At 53.8% G+C, this 20,279-nt stretch overlaps 7 protein-coding genes across 7 annotated transcripts; 4 read left to right on the forward strand and 3 right to left on the reverse strand.

Moving 5' to 3' along the window:
- Nucleotides 1–5,850: 5,850 nt before the first annotated feature.
- Nucleotides 5,851–8,534, forward strand: J4E86_008351 (uncharacterized protein; the record flags this gene model as incomplete). The annotated part of the gene is made up of 4 exons (XM_051448863.1): nucleotides 5,851–5,857; nucleotides 5,962–6,341; nucleotides 6,408–7,144; nucleotides 7,193–8,534. 4 exons carry the CDS (start codon nucleotides 5,851–5,853, stop codon nucleotides 8,532–8,534), a joined length of 2,466 nt encoding a protein of 821 aa, XP_051299860.1.
- A 1,285-nt stretch (nucleotides 8,535–9,819) lies between these two features.
- J4E86_008352 (uncharacterized protein) lies at nucleotides 9,820–10,734 on the reverse strand (the record flags this gene model as incomplete). Its single annotated transcript, XM_051448864.1, has 4 exons — nucleotides 9,820–10,125; nucleotides 10,187–10,365; nucleotides 10,435–10,549; nucleotides 10,603–10,734. The coding sequence occupies 4 exons, from the start codon at nucleotides 10,732–10,734 to the stop codon at nucleotides 9,820–9,822; spliced, it is 732 nt and encodes a 243-aa protein (XP_051299861.1).
- Nucleotides 10,735–11,189: 455 nt separating this feature from the next.
- Nucleotides 11,190–11,982, forward strand: J4E86_008353 (uncharacterized protein; the record flags this gene model as incomplete). Its single annotated transcript, XM_051448865.1, has 2 exons — nucleotides 11,190–11,283; nucleotides 11,330–11,982. 2 exons carry the CDS (start codon nucleotides 11,190–11,192, stop codon nucleotides 11,980–11,982), a joined length of 747 nt encoding a protein of 248 aa, XP_051299862.1.
- A 126-nt stretch (nucleotides 11,983–12,108) lies between these two features.
- J4E86_008354 (uncharacterized protein) lies at nucleotides 12,109–12,540 on the reverse strand (the record flags this gene model as incomplete). Its single annotated transcript, XM_051448866.1, has 4 exons — nucleotides 12,109–12,252; nucleotides 12,302–12,408; nucleotides 12,461–12,478; nucleotides 12,525–12,540. The coding sequence occupies 4 exons, from the start codon at nucleotides 12,538–12,540 to the stop codon at nucleotides 12,109–12,111; spliced, it is 285 nt and encodes a 94-aa protein (XP_051299863.1).
- A 383-nt stretch (nucleotides 12,541–12,923) lies between these two features.
- J4E86_008355 (uncharacterized protein) lies at nucleotides 12,924–16,074 on the forward strand (the record flags this gene model as incomplete). Its single annotated transcript, XM_051448867.1, has 5 exons — nucleotides 12,924–13,046; nucleotides 13,098–13,190; nucleotides 13,235–13,513; nucleotides 13,615–13,705; nucleotides 13,754–16,074. 5 exons carry the CDS (start codon nucleotides 12,924–12,926, stop codon nucleotides 16,072–16,074), a joined length of 2,907 nt encoding a protein of 968 aa, XP_051299864.1.
- A 1,536-nt stretch (nucleotides 16,075–17,610) lies between these two features.
- Nucleotides 17,611–18,557, forward strand: J4E86_008356 (uncharacterized protein; the record flags this gene model as incomplete). The annotated part of the gene is made up of 3 exons (XM_051448868.1): nucleotides 17,611–17,758; nucleotides 17,895–18,177; nucleotides 18,230–18,557. 3 exons carry the CDS (start codon nucleotides 17,611–17,613, stop codon nucleotides 18,555–18,557), a joined length of 759 nt encoding a protein of 252 aa, XP_051299865.1.
- A 362-nt stretch (nucleotides 18,558–18,919) lies between these two features.
- Nucleotides 18,920–19,974, reverse strand: TIF35 (translation initiation factor eIF3 subunit g; the record flags this gene model as incomplete). The annotated part of the gene is made up of 3 exons (XM_051448869.1): nucleotides 18,920–18,969; nucleotides 19,026–19,810; nucleotides 19,958–19,974. 3 exons carry the CDS (start codon nucleotides 19,972–19,974, stop codon nucleotides 18,920–18,922), a joined length of 852 nt encoding a protein of 283 aa, XP_051299866.1.
- Between the last annotated feature and the right edge of the window lie 305 nt (nucleotides 19,975–20,279).

Below are 20,279 nucleotides of genomic sequence, written 5' to 3' on the forward strand. Positions count from 1 at the left end.
AGGCAATGCGACGGGCCGATGAAAAACGACTGCATCGCCGCTTGTTTGACTATACCACATAGCGTCATCTGTATGCTGTATTCATTCGCCGTCTTGCTGGAATTCCTTCTGGTGTAGACGTCACTTCCATTTCTCCCTGCTCAAATTTGCAGCTCCGTTGGGTTGGATTGGTGTGGGTTTGCTTGCCGGACCTGTTTGCCAAAAGAAACGTAGAGAAGCAAAGAGTATTCTTCATGCAGAACAACTCTAGTTGCAGTAGCAAGTAATAGTCTGCGCCCCCGTGGCGAAGTTCGTAAGGAGTTCGCAGCAGAAGCAATGGCTAGTGGTATGCAAGTTGCTTTACTTTGGGCCTCGAGGCGATGACCGAATTGGATACGCTGGATACGTGAATAGCAGCCGCGGAGTGAATTCCTGGTGACGAGGTTGGAAAAAGAGAAGCATGGTAGTAAGGTTTGCTGCTGGGTAAAAAATTGCGAAGAAAAAAGACAAAAAACATACAACAGCGGGGATTCGCCAGTGGTCACCCACCTGACTACTAGTCTGCCGTTCACAGGCTTGAGTACCGCTGAGCGAACGGGAAGCGCTATTATCCTGAAACTATGGTCGTATGTGAAGGAATTGGCGTTGTGGCGCTATTATGTTATCGGCATTCGAGAAGGTTGACAGAAGAAACTGCAGTGGCTATTACCCTCGCGCCAGAATGCATTGGAACACCAGGACTTGCAGTGGTAATATTATCATTACTGTACCTGCGAAGGACGTTCCTTGTATAAGACCGCGTGTCGTTACAATGACATGCATGCAACCTACCAGGATCGTTGACATGGGTAGCCGATCAATGTCACCGAAGCTTCCTTCGGATACGCCCCGTTCCTTCGCCGGGATCCCGAGCACCAGAACCTGGGGTAGGAACATGCTAGTTGCTAGGTCGATGACGGCAAATCGGGTGTTTTGGAAGGGAGCCATGTGCAGTGAAGGACGTTTCGCAAGAGGCAACGCTGTCGGCTGGTGGCGTGGACAGTGGCGTCGGGAAACTTCGCTTTAGCCGTGAGTGAAATCCGCTCGTGTAATATGGGATGCTGTATGGCTGCAGGTGTCGCTGCACTAGCAATGTCGTGTAAACGCTTCCGTTACGGCGGAGGTGTACCTGCGCAAGCTACAACCCTGAGATGGTTCACGGTGTCCTGTGGCTGCGCTTGAGGACAGCGGTGAGCGAGAGCATACTGTGCTTTAGCAAGCTTGATATATCAGCCGTTGCTACTTTACTGCCATGTCATTGTTGAAACTTCCTCTTGAGAAGGTAGCGGACAAACGACGACGGCCGCGTACTGACTTCGCGCAAGAACTACCTTAGAACTACCTTGGAACTACCGTCTCTCTAGTGGATATAGGCTGCGGGGTCAGATTGTGCAAGGTTGCAGAATACTGGCTTATTGAGTTGATCTTGTCGTCATATGTAATGGCACACCTCTGAGATGGTAGAGTACTGAAGCATCAGCAGCACTCCAAGAGATAACTGATGCGACCGCGTCGCTTTGGGGAGATGCTCAGATTGCAGGCCGCAAACAAAGCCTTGCTGCACTCATCAGCCGCAGTCAATAGCCGTGAGTAACACCCGGCATGGCAGATGTCCTAACCGAACATCGAAGAAACCGCTTTAGACGTGGGCGTGCGGGTGAGCATGTCCGCATCACTTCGTGCATCTTCTCAATGCGAGTCGTGTATACCCCCCCTAACACGACGTCAGCGCCTCTATCCGATCACGTGCACTTCGCAATAACTTACAGAAGTGACTAGCAAATGTGGGGAGTGCTGTCAATCCCCTTGTCCAGAATGGCAAGCGGATGAGGGGCGTAGATATGGCATCAGCCCATGTCGAAAATCAAGCTTTGGATCTAGGGTCCAGGTCGCTAAGGTGAGCCCATTGGAGCAAGGCGCCTTCAGTAGTCGCCGTTCACCTACCACTACACGCCCAATGCTGTTCCGTTTCTCGTGGCAGCCACAGCAGAGAACTCTTTCGACCCCTGCATCTCGATTGCAATTGCAAACTGTGCTTCCGTCGGATCGTCACCGGTGTAGTAATCCACGAATGGCTGTCCGGATCCGGCTAACCACGCCGCAAGCTCAACCGCATCCCGTTATCTTGGAGAGCCTTGTCTAAAATTGGCTTTATAGTTCGGTCACTTCCGTAAACAGCCATGATCGGGACATACCGATGACTCGGAAAGTGGTTGCTTTTGCAGCCAGAATGTGAGGTGCAGCATCTCGGGTCCAGCGCCTTGGTAACCTGGGCTCAACCCCTGTTTGTAGGGTCTTGAGAATGACGCCCAAGGTCACTGTACTTGCACGTCTTCCTTTACATCTGATCCTTTAATAACCGGGAAGAGTACCCGCAGCCGTCGAACCGGTGACCCGTTTGATATACCAGGACTAAAAAGCACAAGAGACCGCGACTGCGCCGAGCGGACCAGTAGACAGTTCTCCCGGTGAACGTCTGACACTGACTTTGAAAAACAAAACAAGGCAGAATTATGTCTCTGCCAACCCCGAGTCGTGCATGCGCGCAGCACTAATGCAATCGTGGTGTGAAGATGCTGCATTAGCGTACTGGGTGAGGCTGCTCTTTCGCATCCGTACCCGCGATGTCGAATGCGAAGTTCAGCGGCCATTACTGGAAATAGAGGTATTCCGAGCCCCACAAAAGTCCACATGATCGTCATTCCGCACGCTCATCAGCACATGGCATGAGGAGGCATAGCGCCGAGCACACAGGTACCTCGCTCCCTTGACCCCGTTGAGCCCTGAATGAGGCAGTCGACGAGGCAGTCGACTCGTGGGCAGGGAGCCATCACAATCAGAGGCTGACGATGCCCAGCTGTCGGGTTCGCGATTCCTGGACGAAAATCATAATAGAAGCGTGGGCCCCCGCGGCAATGGCTCTTGATTACGGAGCTTGGTATTCCGCTCAGCTTGCCCTGAGCCGCCACCAGCGCGAAGATGCTTTGCATGCCGGCCACTCTAGTAGCAGTTGTGCCAGTGACGTCGAAATATGTCCGGGGTGCTCGGTGAATCAAACGCGCGAAACCAACAGAAGGTCCGGTAGGGTGGTTGATGGTATAGGTTAATTGGCGGATGCTTAAGCTCGTTGGCCGGCGCGCGTGAGACGACGCCATCAGTCGATCAGCACCATGCCGCTTCTGGTAATGATAGAGCCATGTATCAGAGGCAATCAGAGCAGACCACCGTGGCAATTGCGCGATTCCTGGAGGCCTGGCAGCAATAGCGGCTAGCTAGGCCATTGGCAATGTCCACAGCTGTTGAACTGGGCGAGTACACGTCCGCTCCAGCTGGGCCAGTCACTGTGATGGATTGGGATGATATGTACGTGAAGACGCGTCGCACACGAATATCTTTTGCGCGGAATAAGGTTTGTGTCGTGGGAACAGAAGCATGTCCAGCTGTCGCCCGAGTCCCACGTTCCACTCAGGCTCCGCACACGAACGCAACCTCCACGCGACTGAGGCTGATGACAGCTGCCCAAGCGGCTAGCAGGCAAAGCACGCTTCAGGGTGGAGCAAAGTGTCAAAGAGGTTGCTTTGCCGACGTGCAGTGGGTGGGAGCAAGAAGGGTGAGGATCCTCGGCAAAGCATCGTGGCCGCTTCCGAACTCGGCAGCGCACCAAGTGATTGCAGGCTAGCTCCTCAGGCCGACGTCCCGCCGCCCATCTCTCAACGCTCGCAACCAAAGCACCCCCATCGCTTCGCCAGTCGTGTGTCTATATCGGGCAGATTGGCTGGGAACCCACGTCCAACGCAAAACATCATACCCCCCTCATTAGCCTACCCGGCATCAGATCCGTTGATCAGCCGCCAATTCTCTTCTCCCACTCTCCTAGCGCAAGCCCTTCAATACCCCCGGTCCATTGGCACGCACTCCGACGAGACCTCGCACGACAGCTGCCGAATCGAACTTGACTTCTTGCCCTGCTCTGAACACTCCAAGTCCGTGTCCGCACCCGCTGTTTCTGCATCCGACTCCAGTTGCCCACCCTGATCCAACCCCCATGTACCTTGTCGCTCCCCAGAAAAGTATAGTTCCCATTCTAGTCTAGAACACCTTTGCTCCTATGGCCATTCCATGCCTGATGTAGGTACTGTGGACGCGCTATCATTTTACGTACAGCCTTCCGTACCCACGAACAGCGGCGGGCTTGCCGCTCGCTCCCCTTTTGGCCTTCCCAGCGGCCTCTGACACCTGGTGCGTGCTCCCCACTTCGTTATAACTAACATTGAAGCCCTGACTCCACATGGCTCCCGTGGGCTGAATGATCGACTTTCCCTGAGTAGATTTGTTCTTGCCTTCGAGCCCTGGATTCCTACAAGACGACACCATCACTTTCATCTTTAACCCAGTCGCCCGTGAAGCTTGACTGCCTCGTCACTGGCGCCCCGCAGGATTCAACCATTCAGATCGGCACTGCTGCGAGGTTAATCGATCTTGGCTCCGTACCCGCTTCCAAGCGGACCAACATCAGCCCGCCGATCTCGTGCCCCCATTCCTCAGGATCGAAGATTACTCAGGTATGTCATCCCAGTCTTACGTCCCTTATATGGCCTTGTAGCTTCGTACTAAGTGCCACAGACTCGCTTGTTGTTACCTCTATCTCTTTACTCGAATCCATGGACAGTATGGCGCCCGCTACAATCTCGGGAGGCCCGGGCGATGTGTCACCAACAGGCCTCTCAGCGTCTGCTACCAACTCCAAGATGAGAAAGAGGACCAAAACTGGATGTCTCACCTGCCGAAAACGCCGCATAAAGTGTGGTGAAGAGAGACCTACTTGCAACAACTGCATAAAGTCCAAACGCCAGTGCGAGGGCTACAACCAACGAGTCATCTTCAAACCACCGATTGGCGACTGGCCGAATCACCCAGGCGTTGTCAGCACTATCCAATATCACACCTCCATGCTTCCTGGCACACGCAATCAATCATATCGAGGGCCTGGGCCAACTACCGGCATGCAAGAGGGCATGCTTGGTCCAATCCAGTCACGCCCGCACGGTAGCTTCGACTTCTCCCACATGGACGCGAACCAAACTTCAGGGCCTTTGGAACCCCCACAAGCTTACCCTGGAGTGGCCCATGGCTACACACACGATCAAGCTTATCAGCAGCCTCATCAACAACCTCTGCCATCACCTCTTCACCAACAGCCGCTTTCTTCGCCAAACCACCCTCCACATGGTCATACGCCCACCGCTTCGTATTTCCCGCCCCCTCAGTCTATGCACACCGGCCCACAGACACAGTATAGGCACGATTCACACGGCACATTTCAACCGCCCATTCAATATACCCAGAGCGCGCCATATCCACCAGTCTCGGTTCCGTACAGTCACGAACCCACTATAAAAGCCGCAGTCCCTCAGCCTCCGCCGCACTATCCACAATCCTACCGGTCTGATAGCCAGCAAGCCGAAGGTTCCTATCGGGATTATTCGAGTGTATCACCGCGAAGCGACCAGTATCCTCACTACACGGAAGCGCCACGGGGCATGCAAAGATACGACGGTCATCCGCATGCTCCCGTACACCCTCCGCAAGGAGGCCCCCCGAGCTTCAGCCACGTTGGAACTCACAATTACCCAGCAGCAGTTTCTCACGCTGACTTCAGTCATGCAAGCTATCCTCCTGTGCAGATGCCCATTCATGATATAACCCCAGATGTAAAGTATATGTCTCAGCCTGTCCTCGGTATGTCTCGTGTCTAGTTAAAACCTCATATACCCCAATGACTATCGTTATTCTCTTCGTGTCCCAACCCATTGTCAATCCATAAATTCGTGCATGTCTTGTAAGCCTGGGGTTCCTTAAGTCTCCCCAGGTGCGACAGCACGCTACTCTTCATTATCTGTACATGTCCGTGAATGTTTCCAGGCTGACCAGTGGTGAATACAGACCAACCTACCGCCGTATCACAAAAGCAACGGCCTCAACCGCAACTTCTCCTCGGCGGATTCGATATCGACGACCACGTCAGCCCCACACAAGTTCTCGACGAAGCTGCGATCGAAAACGAAGACGACGACTACTGGGACGTTCAGTCGGACGAAGAAATGTTCGAAGCGGAAACAGTCGAGGATGAGCAAGCTCTACTTGCAAGCAAGGAGTTCAGTAATATCCGTCGGATACATCTTGAGAACTACAATGAGCTTGGAATCAGACGATACGATGCGTTCTTATACGACGGGTTATTGTCGCACTATAGACCAGAGTATGCAGCAAGCCCTCTACGCAATCCTAAGACTGCGAGGGTTTTCGCACACTACATTCATGTTGTAAGTCTGACGGGCGCATTAGACTGTGACCGGCCGAAGTGGACAGAGTTTACTAATACACGATAGACTGGACCTACATTGTCGATGTACGAACGAAATCCCCGAAATCCTACCCTCATCTTCGAAAGCACTACACACCCAGCTCAACAGGGGCTCTGGACCCACACACTGCCTCTGAAAGCTTTGAGTCACCAGGGTCTTCTACACGCCATGCTAGCGCTTGCAAGCCTGCATATCGCAAGACTGCAGGGTGCTTCTATAACGCCTTCCTATAAACACTACGCATACTCTCTAAAACGCCTTGTCCGCTCTCTCGGTAACCCTACCAAGCGCCTATCAACAAACACACTTGCAACCTCCCTGCTCCTGGCCTTCTACGAGGTATGGACAGCAGAGCATGTGAAATGGGGAACACATCTCGTCGGAGCCCAGCGCCTGATCACCGAGCTCGACTTCCGGTCACTCACGCGAGAGTACAGACGGATGAGAGCAGCGCACACAGCGATGGAACGTCAATTACCGCATCAGAATCCGGAGATGCTGTTTGATCAACGACAATTCGACCAAAGGCTGAAAGACAGTGTTTTGATGCCAGATCAAGGTCTTGTGAGCACGATCGTGGGGAAGAAGGTCAATTACGACGACTTTGGGATGGTTTTTGAAGACAATGGCGCGAGACACGACGCGAGACAGAGCATACCCGCGAAATTGGACTTGCAAAGCTACGAGACACTGCAGGATATCTACTGGTCATATGCTAGGCATGATGTTTATCAGAGTATCGTGAGCGGCCATCGTCTCATGTGAGTAAACCAAGTCTGGATCTAGGAATTGAGACTGACATTAAGCAGTAACCCCTACCGCAAATGGTCCGATTGTCCCCCAAGAGCACCACTCGGCCGAACCGATGCTCTTTATGGCTCCCACGATCACATCATTCTTCTCCTAGGTCGTATAGCAGACTTTACAGTTCGAGACCGCACTCGCAAACTTCGACAAGTGGAAGCGGATGGTGGATGGCGACCTCGCCCGGGTATGCCCGGTTTTGGCAGTATGGGACCGCCTCCCAGCGGCCCACCTGGTCAACAACAAATACATGCGGGTTCTGGAGGACCTCCACCTCAAATGCAAGGTCCGCCGCCAGGATGGAAGGGACCTCCACCACCAGGATGGACAGGGCAAGGACCACCACAACCACCACCTGGCTTTGGCCCACCCCCCGGATCGACTGGAGGACCACCCCGAAGCCAACCACCACCCATGCCCAATTTCTACGGCATGGCCCCCTCAGCAGGCCCCGGCCCCATCCTCTCCAGCTACGAAAACCCAAACTACGAACGCTCACCCCCCACCCCCAACGTACCCAACCCCCAACACGCCGATCTACCCACCCTATACGAGAAAGCAGTCTCGGAATGGGAGACCATCATGGACGCTCACACATCCGTCTTACGAGTTCTAGAACAGAGCGAAGGCTTCGCCCCTTTACCAGAAGACACCTATCCACCACCAGTACCAGGAGGCCGGCCCCACGAACACGGTGGAAACATGACGCCCTTCGGCCCAGCCATTCTACACAGAACCTACGACATATCCATCCTATGGGGCCTCGCCTATCTCTCCAAAATTATCCTTTTGAGATCCCACCCCGGCATGCCACCCGCCGCGCAAATGGCCGCCGGAGTCTGCGCCTCCGTTACAGCACCTTACTGCATGCTCATCGGCCGTATATGGGCTAGCGTCAGCATACCCGTGACCTCAGACCTCTCCCCTTTCCTCGGCGCCGTCCTAACAGAATCAACCCTCTCCCTTTTCTTCGCCGGAATCACATTCCAGGACCCGCGGCAGCGCGAGTGGCTCATTACGCGACTGCTCGAAACGGATAAGAAAACGGGGTGGGCGAGCGCGGGGATTATCGCGAAAGGGTGTGAGACGGCGTGGGAGAAGGCGGCGGAGATGGGGAGGGGGCCGCCGTATAAGAGGAGGACTAAGAAGGTGCAGCCTGTTGATAGGGAGGAGGTTGGGGTGGAGGCTGGACGGGAGGGTGTAAAAGGGAGGGAGAGGGGAGAGGGGAGGGTGCAGGAGATTGGTGAGACGAGGTTTGTGGTTAAGAGTCAGAGGCCGCCTTGGGCTATGAATCTTTTGGGGACGGAAGAGGATCTTAGGGTTGGGATGGAGAGGTTTGGGCTGTGAGGGGGAAGGAAGGATGGGAGGGAAGATGGGATGGAGAGACAGAATTGGGTGGACGAATCAAGCCAAGAATATGAGAGGAGGAGAAGGTACACGGAAAGCAGATCGCGTAGCACATGGGCAGGTACTCATCCAACGCGCCAGAAGCACAGATTTTGGAGCCGACCAAGAACGCAAGGAGCGAACATCGCCAGCTTCATCAGCATACCACAAACCCCGCCTCGAAAGGTTAGGCGCAGAGAACCCCTCTATGCCTTCGAATTCCATTGGGGAAGGACAGGGCCTACACGCCACACGCGCATCGAAACATACCAACTTTCCAAGCCCAACAAAAGCACGACATCGTCTCCATGTCTTTCAATCTGTTCCCTTGAAGCAGAGTATACACACCAACCTACGAAAACGCACTGTCTTCTATCCGAAAGCTCTCACACACACCTCTTGCTTCGAGCAACGTCCTCGTCATCCAGCAAACCTTTCTTCCCGATCTGCTTACTTTCCAGCGACACTCACACTTCACGCCTAACGCGATAACGACTCATTACGAACCCACACCATACAACACCATACAATCCAATACAATACACTCATCATCTTAGAAAAGAACAAGAAACCTTGGAAGCATCACGGAGGCTTGGACATCCGTCCCATTGAAATCTTGAGGTTTAGAAAGCGTGGGAGGAAGTCTGAGGTTAAGATATACGTTAGCTTATCATTTTGGTGTCGTGTTGTCAGGGCGATGGACATGTATAGTGTAGATAAGTTTGCATATAGAGACGACATTAGCGTACCAGACAAGGCATTCCGTGATCTGTCTGTTTTTGTTGACATCCATGGATCGGCCCCATCGGCTGGGAGGATACCAACCTAGTATTTACCAGCCTACCAATTTACAAACAACACAGACATCTTCCGAGGAAAACATCAAGATTGGATGCGAAAAACATGTGAACTTTGAACAAAAACCGTAAATTTGTCTACATATGCCGCGCCCGAATAAAGACTCCAAAATCGCGCCTGCTCGCTGAACATGAGTTTTTGATATCTTTGATGACTCGTGTCCGATGGTATGGATGGATGGATGCCACCAAACGCCTCTCTTTCCTTCTTTGAACACCCAGCAAGAATCGTGTCGTGTGAAGATCCAGATAAACAAGGATTATGCTGCGTTGCCGTGTGATCTTAATTATGCCAAAAAAAACTCCGATATTGCGCCCAACCCCGTAAGTCGTCGCGTTCGCGCGACGGCTTCTTTGCCCCAACTACTGCCGTTATTTCTTCGTCGCGTCTAGAAGAAGTAGTAAAGGAATCCTCCACCAGCAGTCATGAAAACGCCGAACCACCACCATTGGTCGGCCCTGACGGCACCAGTTGTTCGCGCGTAGATGACTTCGTGGTTCATGGGTAGTTCGCCGCGCTTGGAGTTCTTGGATGCGGCGGTTTGGGTAACGAGGGGGTTTAGTGTCGTGGTGGGGAGCATCTTGGGTGACTTCATGGCGAGGTAGAGAGGCATCATCGGGGCGCCGTCGGACTTGAAGAGCGTGATGCGCGGGGTGCCTACGTGGTACTGGTCTGAGGCAACGTATTCGTATGTCTGGAGAGAGGTTAGTATGGCGTATGGCATATTTGGGTGCTTGGCAGGCATCTCAACATACCTTGAACTTCTCGGTCGCGTTGTATCGTGTGTAGACGGCGGTCTTGTACTGGCACGGGTCGGAGTATAGTTGTCTGCCGTCCACCTTGATGGGCTTGAGGACGAGGCCGCCCTGTGCCGTTTTCTCGTAGCTTCCGTGTTGCCATTGGATTATGCCCTGGGGGCATTTGGGATTGGTGGCTGTAATGCTTGTCAGCGAACGCTCTGCTATCCTATGGTGTCTATCCGGGTAGTGTTGGGGTGACGTACGATTTGCGATTGCGCGGTAGTATGCCGATTCAAAATGGCCATCCGCGGTAAAGGAGTAGCTGATGCCGGTGTGCTTGGGCTCGGTGAATTTCTCGTTGACAGGGTCGTAGAAGTCCTATGCGGGTGATTAGTCTTGTCTCCTCTGCGAACGTCGATAGAAGCGCATACAGGTCCGGTCATGGTCGAATTTGACTTGCTTGTCCATGTGCCGACGAGCTCTGCAGGAACGGCAGCAGTTTGGGCTTGCGCATGCAGGACTGCGACTCCTGAGAGCAGTAGGGCGGCTATCCGTGACAACATGATGCGTGCGGTGTGTGGGTGTTGGCGTGAGAGAACGAGTGTGGACGGTCGGTGGTGTGCGGAAGCGAGCGTGGGTGCACGAAGGCGGGAGGGCTTGGGGTGGGTAGATGAGGCGGGCGTGGGTGGTTGTTGAGGGAGGATGTTTGGGAATGTTTGAGTGTCGCCGCCTCCTGGCTTGGGTCCAATCGACAGGGATCACGCGGCTACTTGCAGATCATCACCGGCCTCCGGTGGGCAAGCCCGACATCATCGCCCGCACCCGCAGCGGATCTTTTAGCTGTTTGGGTCCTTCTTTGCTTTGCGACGACTCCCTATATATTTGCCGATGCGATCAGCACATCTGTTGCTCTCTGCTACATCCCATCTCAGTACCACAATACCAGATTCGACATCCGGAGTACCGGCGCTATCTTTGTACACTTGGAACGCCGTTACGCTTGCAATCAAAAGACGCTATGGCCGCATCACTAGCAGCTGTCAAGAAGGAATTGCGATCCAAGATTAGGGATGTCTTGAAAGGTATACCCGACGCGGTTGCTGCCACGCAAAGTACGTCATGCATTGTCTTGTTGCTGCGTCTACTGATGCTCCCAAGCATCTAATGCAACCAAAACCCTACTGTCCATGCCCGAGTATAAGGCGGCGCGCAGAATAAGCGTCTACCTGTCGATGCCGGGCGGTGAGATATCCACGAGCGAGATTGTGCGCAATGCGTTTGATGAGGGCAAGAAGGTTTTCATTCCCTACACGTATAAATTGGACGCACCCAAAGATGGCCAGCCAAAGTCCATTATGGACATGGTAGAGCTGCAGTCGATGAAAGACTTTGAATCTTTGGAAGCCGACAAATGGGGTATTCCAACACCAAGCAAAGACTCCATATCGTCACGTGCGAACTGCTTTGGTGGAACCGGCATCACGAATGGAGAGACTAATGGTCTGAGTGCCGGCCTTGATCTGATCGTCATGCCGGGTATGGCTTTCGACTTGCAGTTCGGCCGGCTGGGCCACGGCAAAGGTTTCTACGACTATTTCTTGACGCGCTGTCACCAGGTATCGCGCATGCCTTTTCGCGGTAAGAACTACTGGTATTGTGTATTTGGAGGGCTAACTAACCAAGTTGAAGTTGGCCTCTCGTTAACAGAGCAGTTCCTGCCACCAAACGAGTCGGTTCCCATGGACGCCTCCGATTTCCGCCTGGACGCCTTGATCACTGGTGATGGCGAGCTCCGTCGCGTGGAGCCTTGATATCGTCCCACAAACTTTTGCATGAGATCGTCCGCACTACATGGCCTTGTCTTCCTCCCAGCCTGGCGTATGCGCCGTGTCCATTATGTGTCTTTGCGACTGTGCGGGGTGAGTTGGCGTTCGCGCTTATTGGAGTTGCTGGATGAGAGAGATGTTGTCGCCCTTCAACAGGATCTGGCCGACGTTGCGCCTCTCCTCTGGTGTGTCCTTCTTCGCGAGCGTGACTTCGATGGCGTCGTCGATAACGAGGTTCATGAATTCGTCGAAACCCTACACAACTATTAGCAGCAGTCATATTGAGGTAGTTAGGCAGTCGTACCCTCAGCTTTCCCTCAATGCGCATGCCCAGGTTCTCGTACAGCCATACCGAGATGGTCGCCCGTGATTGCAGGAGCTTGAAGATGAAGTTGATAGGAGGAAGGAGAACTGCAGAGTTATTAGCTGCTGTCGCGGCGCATGCATGTGGGAGCTGTCGTACCCTTTCCTCCACCGCGGCCTGCACAAGTTAGCTAGTCGTCTTCAAACAGCGCAGATATACTGACCACCACGTCCAGTCATTGTGAAGATTTAAATGCGCGTCTCCGGTCGTTCTCGTAGTCGTAAGGGCGGAGTCGGGGCGCAATGTGGGGAGAGGCTCGGAGGAGAGCTGTGGTTGCAGGAACATTTCTGGTGCGACCTGAGCGGTCACAAACGCCTTGGCACCAACGTGGGGATCTTCGTGCTGCTTTGACTATGCGACCGAACGCAACTTCCCGTCCCCGAACAAACTCACCACCACCACAACAACTGCCGCCCTGCCTGCCTCCTCTCCGCTTGCACCTTCCTTCCGCTGCACCCTGGTAATAAGTCAGTTGATGCGCGCAATATAATCCACGCCCCGCCGCCTTGCTCCGAGCAGTATCCGCATCCGTCCCCCCACTACCACGCCCAATTCCCTCACCATGGCTGCCAACGGACAGCAGGTCTTCGACCCTGTGCTGGCGGCGCACAACACCATGTCGTCGCAGGCGGATCGCGCGCAGAAAGAGCAGGCACATCAGTTTCTGGAGCAGTTCCAGAAGTCGGTACGTAGCATGGGCACGCGTTCAGGAGCATGAGGGGCTGATATGTGACAGGAAGAGGCATGGACAACCACACTGGCTATGCTAGAGGCAAACTCAGCAGATGCCGCTGCCAAGCTTTTTGCTGCTACCACACTTAAGGGAAAGGTGAGTCGTCACTACTCCGTGCTTGGGCTATTCTAACATGTCAGATCGTATACGACCTCCACCAAGTGCCTCGCGCACAGCTGCCAGAGCTCCGAGCATCCATCATGCGGAATCTGGCGACATTCCACGCCGGACCCAAGCCCATACGTCTGCAGCTATGCGTGTGCCTGGCGAATCTGGCCATACAGATGACCGAGTGGAAGGATGTCCTCAAAGACGTTGTCAACGCCCTCGGCTCAGATCCAGCAACGCTCCCTTGCGTCTTGGACTTCCTCCGCGTTCTCCCCGAAGAAGTCACGCATGGACGCAAGATCGCTCTCACAGTACGTCCGAACGAGCCGCGCCCCGTCATCAGCCCACGGCAACTATTCCCCGCGGCGTCGACATATGATAGTAGAGTTGTAGTCTAATATGTGGTGGTCAGGAACACGAGTTGACTATGAGGACGGCCGAGTTGATCGACGACAACGCCCAACAAGCCCTGGAGCTTCTCATACGATATGGCACATCTTCCCGTACGTCTACAGCCTTTCTTCCAATCCACTTCCACTGACTTTGAATAGCCCCTGCCGCGCAAAACCCACAGTTACTAAACTGCATTACTTCCTGGATACGCGAGATACCACTGGATGCCATCATAAACTCTCCCCTTCTCAAGATCATCGTCGAGGATCTGTCCCTGGATGATCCATTCGAGGCCGCTGTTGAGTGTTTGAGCGCCCTGATCGCCGAGACCAGAGATGTCGACGAGACCCTCCAGTCGATAATGGTCCTCTACCCCCAGGTCATCAACCTCCAAACCAAGCTCGCCGAGGCAGCTCAAGAGGAGGATACAGAAAAGTTCAAGGGCATCGCCAGGATATTCGCCGAAGCTGGAGAATCATGGGTCATTCTTATCGCTCGCCTGCCGACCGACTTCCGCGCCCTGGTACAAGCCATACTTGCGACAGCTGCATTGGACAAAGAGAGGGATGCCATATCTCACACGTTCAAGTTCTGGTATGATCTTAAGCAGTATCTCACCATCGACAAATATGCCGAAGCGCGCAACCAGTGCATGGATATCTACTCTAAGTTGGTAGACATCATGATTGGTCACCTGGAGTTCCCCAAGCCGGAGTCTGGCGACGAGAAGGATCTGTTCGAGGGCGATCGCGACCAGGAAGAAAAGTTCCGCGAGTTCCGTCATCAGATGGGCGATGTGCTGAAGGATTGCTGCGAGGTTATGGGCGTCGTCGAGTGTCTTCAAAAGCCCTACGACCTCATGCAACAATGGGTACAAACATATGGCGCTCAAGCCAGTGCAAACAGCGTGCCCGAGTGGCAGAAGCTGGAAGCGCCTCTGTTCGCTGTTAGGGCTATGGGTCGCATGGTACCTCCGGACGAGAACATAATGCTACCTCGCCTGATCCCCCTCATCGCAGGCATACCCGACCACCACAAGCTACGCTTCCAGGCTGTCATGGCTCTGGGAAGATACACCGAGTGGACCGCACAGCACCCCGATACGCTTCAGTTACAACTGGATTACATCATGGCAGCCTTCGATCATTCCGCCAAGGACGTAATCCGAGCCGCTGCGCTATCATTCAAATTCTTCTGCAACGACTGCGCCAGCCTGCTGGTCAACTTCGTCGGCCCGCTTCAACAATTCTATGCGAAGAACCTCAACAAGTTGCCGATTAGCAGTCAGGAAGAGATTACAGAAGGTGTTGCGTCGGTAGTCGCTAGGGTACCCAACGACCAGCTTCTGGCAACACTCAAGCTCTACCTCGACCCAGTCATGGCTCACCTAATCGAAGTTGCGCGACAAGCCAAGGATGAGGCGGACCAAAAGCTCATCGCCGACAAGATCAATCTGTTGACCATTTTCTTCGAGATGGTCAGGCCAGAGATTCCAGCTGGTCAAGAACATCCCGCTGTCAAGTACTGCCAAGAGATATTCCCTACTCTTGCTAACATGATCACGCACTTCAACGCAAGCATACCCATCCTCGAACGCGTCTGTCGATGCTGGCGATACATGGTGCTCTCCTACCGTACAGCCATGCGTCCGCTCCTACCAGATCTCGCGACTAAGCTGATTGAGGGCTTCGACAAGTCAAGGCAGGGTTGCTTCCTGTGGGCGACAGCGTCGATAGTACGAGAGTTTTCGCAGGGTGTAGACGATGTCGACCCAAGCCTAGCAAACGACGTCTACCAGTTCTACGAGCAGCAAGCGAAGACCTTCCTACGGATACTGAGCGACCTGCCCCCCGAGGAGCTTCCTGACCTCATCGAGGACTACTTCCGCCTTGCTGCCGACATGGCACTCTACTTTCCCTCAGAATCGATCATGTCGCCACTCATGGACACTGTTCTCCTTGCAGCCTGCAGTTCCCTGACACTGCTCAAGGAGGATCCCATCATCGCAGTGCTGCACTTCCTACGCGACTTGCTTGGATACGGTCGCAACTCATCGCCCTCATCTAGCTTCGACAACACGCGTCACGAAGTGCCCGAGCAACTGCGGAACCGCGTCAAGCAACTTGTTATGGGTGCTGGCGTTCAACTAGTCCAGCGTATCATGACTGGCATGATGTACAGCTTCCCTGAAGGCTGCTTCGCGGACTCTTCCGGCGTGCTCCTCGACCTGTTCGAGCTTATGCCTGAGCAGGTCGCTCAGTGGGTAGCTAGTACCGTTGGCATGTTACCTCAAGGCAGCATCACACCTCAAGAGAGCGAGCGATTCCTGAATAACATTCGACAACGTATCCAAACTGGCGATGTCAGGATGATAAGGACTATCCTACAAGACTTCACCACTAGCTACCGCCGCCGGAACGTTGCACCCCGTGAAGGCCTCGGTAGACTGGAAGCTTCGCGGTTCAGGTTCTCCGGTTAGATGCTGGATGCCGAAGCACGACTTCTGTTCCAGAACGTGGACGCGCGGAAGCCCACAGAGCCACTCACACGTTCTGCGCTTCTTCTCCACACGGTTCAGTCTAACGCCTCCCGGTTTCAGTAAGATAGTGGTGGTGTGTTTGGGTGCGTGGTGTAGTGTGTATCGAATAGCATAATTGTACTTGAAGCGTTAGTGTGTGGGCATTTGCATGGAAGATCGGGACACGAAAGGACAGGATACCATCGGTGGGACAGAGTGGGGGTTATTGTTCACGTCTGCTTAGATACCGTTTACTTCTATACTTCACATTGTTTCGTAACCTCCTGTTGGCTACTCTTGGCCATATGACGTGATTGCAGTAAATTGACGTTCGCTCCTGCACTTCGAGTGACGTCGGGCAGCGCTCTTTCTTGGCTAACAATGAATGTGCAAGACGTCGATCGAATGGCAGCGACGACCTGTTGTGGCCCCAACAAACAACAACTCCGTCATACCAGCTTCCTCGTCACTCACAATTTGGTCTATTGCTGAGCGCTTACCAATACCTAGGCACAGCCTTTCGGCTATCGAACAGCATCCTCTCTGAGCACCTATCACCTCAGTGTCCATCTCATCCTTTGGCCCACCGCCAGCAACACTACCTTTGAACACCTGTTACCATCCGGCACGCGCTAGTCCTACATTATCCGCTTTTCTCATATACAGTTACAGATCTGCATCCCCATCTGAAGTTCGTCGGCACCGAAGGTGACCACTCCACGTTAGGTGCGCGATCAACGCCCAAGTTTCGTAGTGAAGGTCGTGAGATCAGAGTTGACAGCAGACTTCAGCAGGGCCGATTCGCGAACGTAACAACGTTCCCATTTACCTGCGGCTCCTGCGCACCTCCAGCCTGGTATTGGCAAGAACAATATCGGCAGAGCCTAAAGCTCGCAACCATACAAGAAACGACCATCCTGGATCCCCCATACGGGCGACCCGGCCTAGCGAGAGCTAACTCCACAGGATCCGGCACTAGACCCATCTCGATCAGATCAAGCACGTCGAGCGCATCACAAACCTCTACTCAAACTTCAAGCCGATCAAGGAGACACTCGCAGCCAGCTCTTCCCCCAACCCTTGCGGAGAGAATTGCACTAGGACCTCAGCTTAACCCATATCATAGCAAGAACCCTCATCGTCTAGACCGATATACCAGCGTTCGGGACGTCTATCTTGCTAGACAGGAGCAGCGCACGAAAGAAGCCGCACACCAGGAAGAGAGACTCCATCAACTTCGGCTCGAAAAGCGCAGGGGTACCCGCCAATTCGACGGTTCAAGATCAGCTGGAACTTCACCAGCCCTGAGTCGAACAAACTCGAATTCAGATCTCACTCGAACATCTTCCCTCAAGAACCTTGCCAGAGAACTGACGACATTCGACAAGTTCGGACCTATCAGGCGCGCAGACACGGGTGACTCTACCGCATCTTCATCGGGACAGTCGAACAAATCCAAGAAGTCGAATCTCTCTCGGGTATTGACGGCTGACCGCTATGATCGAGACGCTCAAAGAAATGAAGCACGGCAAGAGCGGCAGTTACGAGAGCCTGGCGCTGGAACGAACGGCGAGTCAGATTCTCCATCGCATGGAGGACAAAGACTCGGAGGACTCTCTGGAAAGCACGCGGACAAGAGTACTCGGTCTGTACCTTTCGCAGTTCCTTGCGCGTGAAACAGATTGACTGACCTGTTACAGCGAACGCGCGCGCGATATATGGACCGAATCGTTGTCTAGACGTGATAAGTTTCGCTCCGACTTCCTCAAGAAAAATTGGAGCTTGCATCGTCGAGCACAATCCTTCGAGTAGATCCTACGTACACTGCTGCTCTGCGAAAGAGGACTCGCGTCTCGGTGCCATGGAACACCTGCTCGTCATCACCGAAGATCTGCTCCAGCGACTTATGGACGCCGAGGGCATCACGAGTAGTGGATGGTTGCCCGCCACGCCACAGTCACATCATGCAGCGATGTACGGGAGTGCGCCGGGCAGTGTAGCGGGTGGAGGTAGCGTGGCAAGCAGTGTACAGCCAAGTCGAAGGGGCAGTGCTCAACCTCAGGAGTAAGTTCACCCTTCCTACAATGGCTGGCCTGGGTATACTCACAAAACATAGCCTCCTCATCGACTACGCACAAGGCTCACCACAGTTGATGCAACAGTCACCCCAATTCTCACCGCCCGCCCAGTCGATGCCCTCTCAAACCCCCTTCGTCAACGACTTCAACACGCCCTGGTCACCTCACCACATCCAAAAGCCCAAGCTCCCTAGAGGCAGCAGTGACACGGTCTTTCACACCACGGCCAACACTCCCAAGCCAGTCGTCCAAACGATCCCTAGGACTAACAGCGATATTATTCAGCAGCCTAAGCCGGTGCCAATCGGCCAGTTTCAGGGTCCTGGAAGAGGCAGGGTGCAATGGAATCTGGGCTCTGAAGGATAGAAGAGTTGGGTCTTGAGTCATCGGCTGGTCGGGGTCAGAGAGATGATGTGATGGATGCTGCATTTCTTTGAACTGGGGGAGGATGGTTGGTCTTGTTGGCTAGGTTTATTATTATTGCGCGAATGCTAGTGTTTTGAACTCCGCGTAATAGTGCACTGATGATGGGTGATGTGTGGATCCGAGTTCAAAGCGAGCACTCTATCATTGATATTCATGAGAAGCAGCTTCGTTTGCATTCACAAACGATAGCTATCGTCCAGCACGGAGAGACCCATATCTACAGATATCATAGCCCGTGAAACCACCCCCGAACGCCAAATTGCAATGATCATATCGCCATCACAAATGTCCTTCCCGTGCAATTAAGCCTTCTTAGCGAACTCCACGCGGAGAATAAGATGTCCGAAACCGACTGATCACAAAAGTTAGCAACAACACCCAAAACCACAGGCTTATCCAAAAACTTACATCCATCCATCTTCTCACACGCCTTCGCGGCATCCGACCGATCCGCATAACTAACAAACGCAAAGCCCTTGGCGCGACCCGTCTCCCTGTCCTTGGCAAGGAAAACACGAGTAACATGTCCGTACTTGGAGAACATGTCGCGCAGATCTTGCTCTTCGGCGAACTCAGACACGTTGGTAACACGCAGAGTAGCGCTATCGTCGCGGTCGAATTTGCCGCCCATCTTCTCGCCTGCACCAGCACGGCCACGCAGATGAGGAGGAACGTAGCCGCCAGAGCCGGTGCCCAGACTACCTCCTGCACCGCCGGGCGCATCGTCTGGCATTTCCGCGGGGGCGACATCGCCTTCGGGGGCCATGGTGTCCTTGAAGGGACATTTTGTGGTGAAATGGTCTCCCTGGCAGATACGGCACTTGATCTTTGCGTTCTTGAGCTCCGCCTTCTTCTTCGCTTCGTCGCCCTTATCTTCGTTGCTGGCTTTCCAGTTGGAGACGGGGCGGAAGGCGATGTTTTCGGCGACGGAGACGGTGTCTGTTTGTGGGCCGGCGGGCTTGCCCTTTTCTTGTCCGAATTTCGCCCATTGCTTTCGTTCGGCGACGCGGGGGTTTACGATTTGCTTTACGACGGTCTTCTTGATGCGCCGTGTTGTCTTGTATTTCTTGCCGTCTTCGCCGATGCGGTAGGAGATTACGGTTTCGGTTCCGTCTTTGTTCTTGATGACTTGTTGGGGTGGGAGGGAGGTGAGGGAGGACTCCTCGTCTTCTTCTTCTGCCCAGTCGGTGCGGCTATAGCAGTACTGTCAGCGTGATGCTCTAGAACCCGGAGAGATGTATGCAGAAGCTCGTGGCTTGATGTGCGGCTTGGAGCGATGTAGGGGCTGCATGGGAAGACCGTAGGTGTAGAAAGGCCGAAAAAGGTGCGCATAAACTCACCCTGCTGTCTTGGACATATTTGCGGTTGTGGTTGTGTTGTTGGGGGTGTCGGGTTGGGCAGGTAGTCGGGGTTCCTTATGATACAGAAAGTGAGAAGTGGCGGCGGCCGGTGGGGCAATTCAATGTGTGCGGTGCGCCGCCAAGATTTCGCGCTAATAGGTGTTGCGACTCATCACTCCCTTTCACCAACTTTCATCCAAACATGGTACGCTCGAAAAGCTCCGTTGAATCCTCGAACAGACAGTCACTTTCTTGTCGATTACACGGAGGGCTGTGCCTCTTGTAGGCTGGTGAGTCATTGTCAAGTGATTTGCGCAGCTTC

The sequence above is a fragment of the Alternaria arbusti genome (genome assembly GCF_024043155.1).
Source record: "Alternaria arbusti strain BMP 1465 chromosome Unknown scaffold_13, whole genome shotgun sequence".
Taxonomy (NCBI): Eukaryota; Fungi; Ascomycota; class Dothideomycetes; order Pleosporales; family Pleosporaceae; genus Alternaria; species Alternaria arbusti.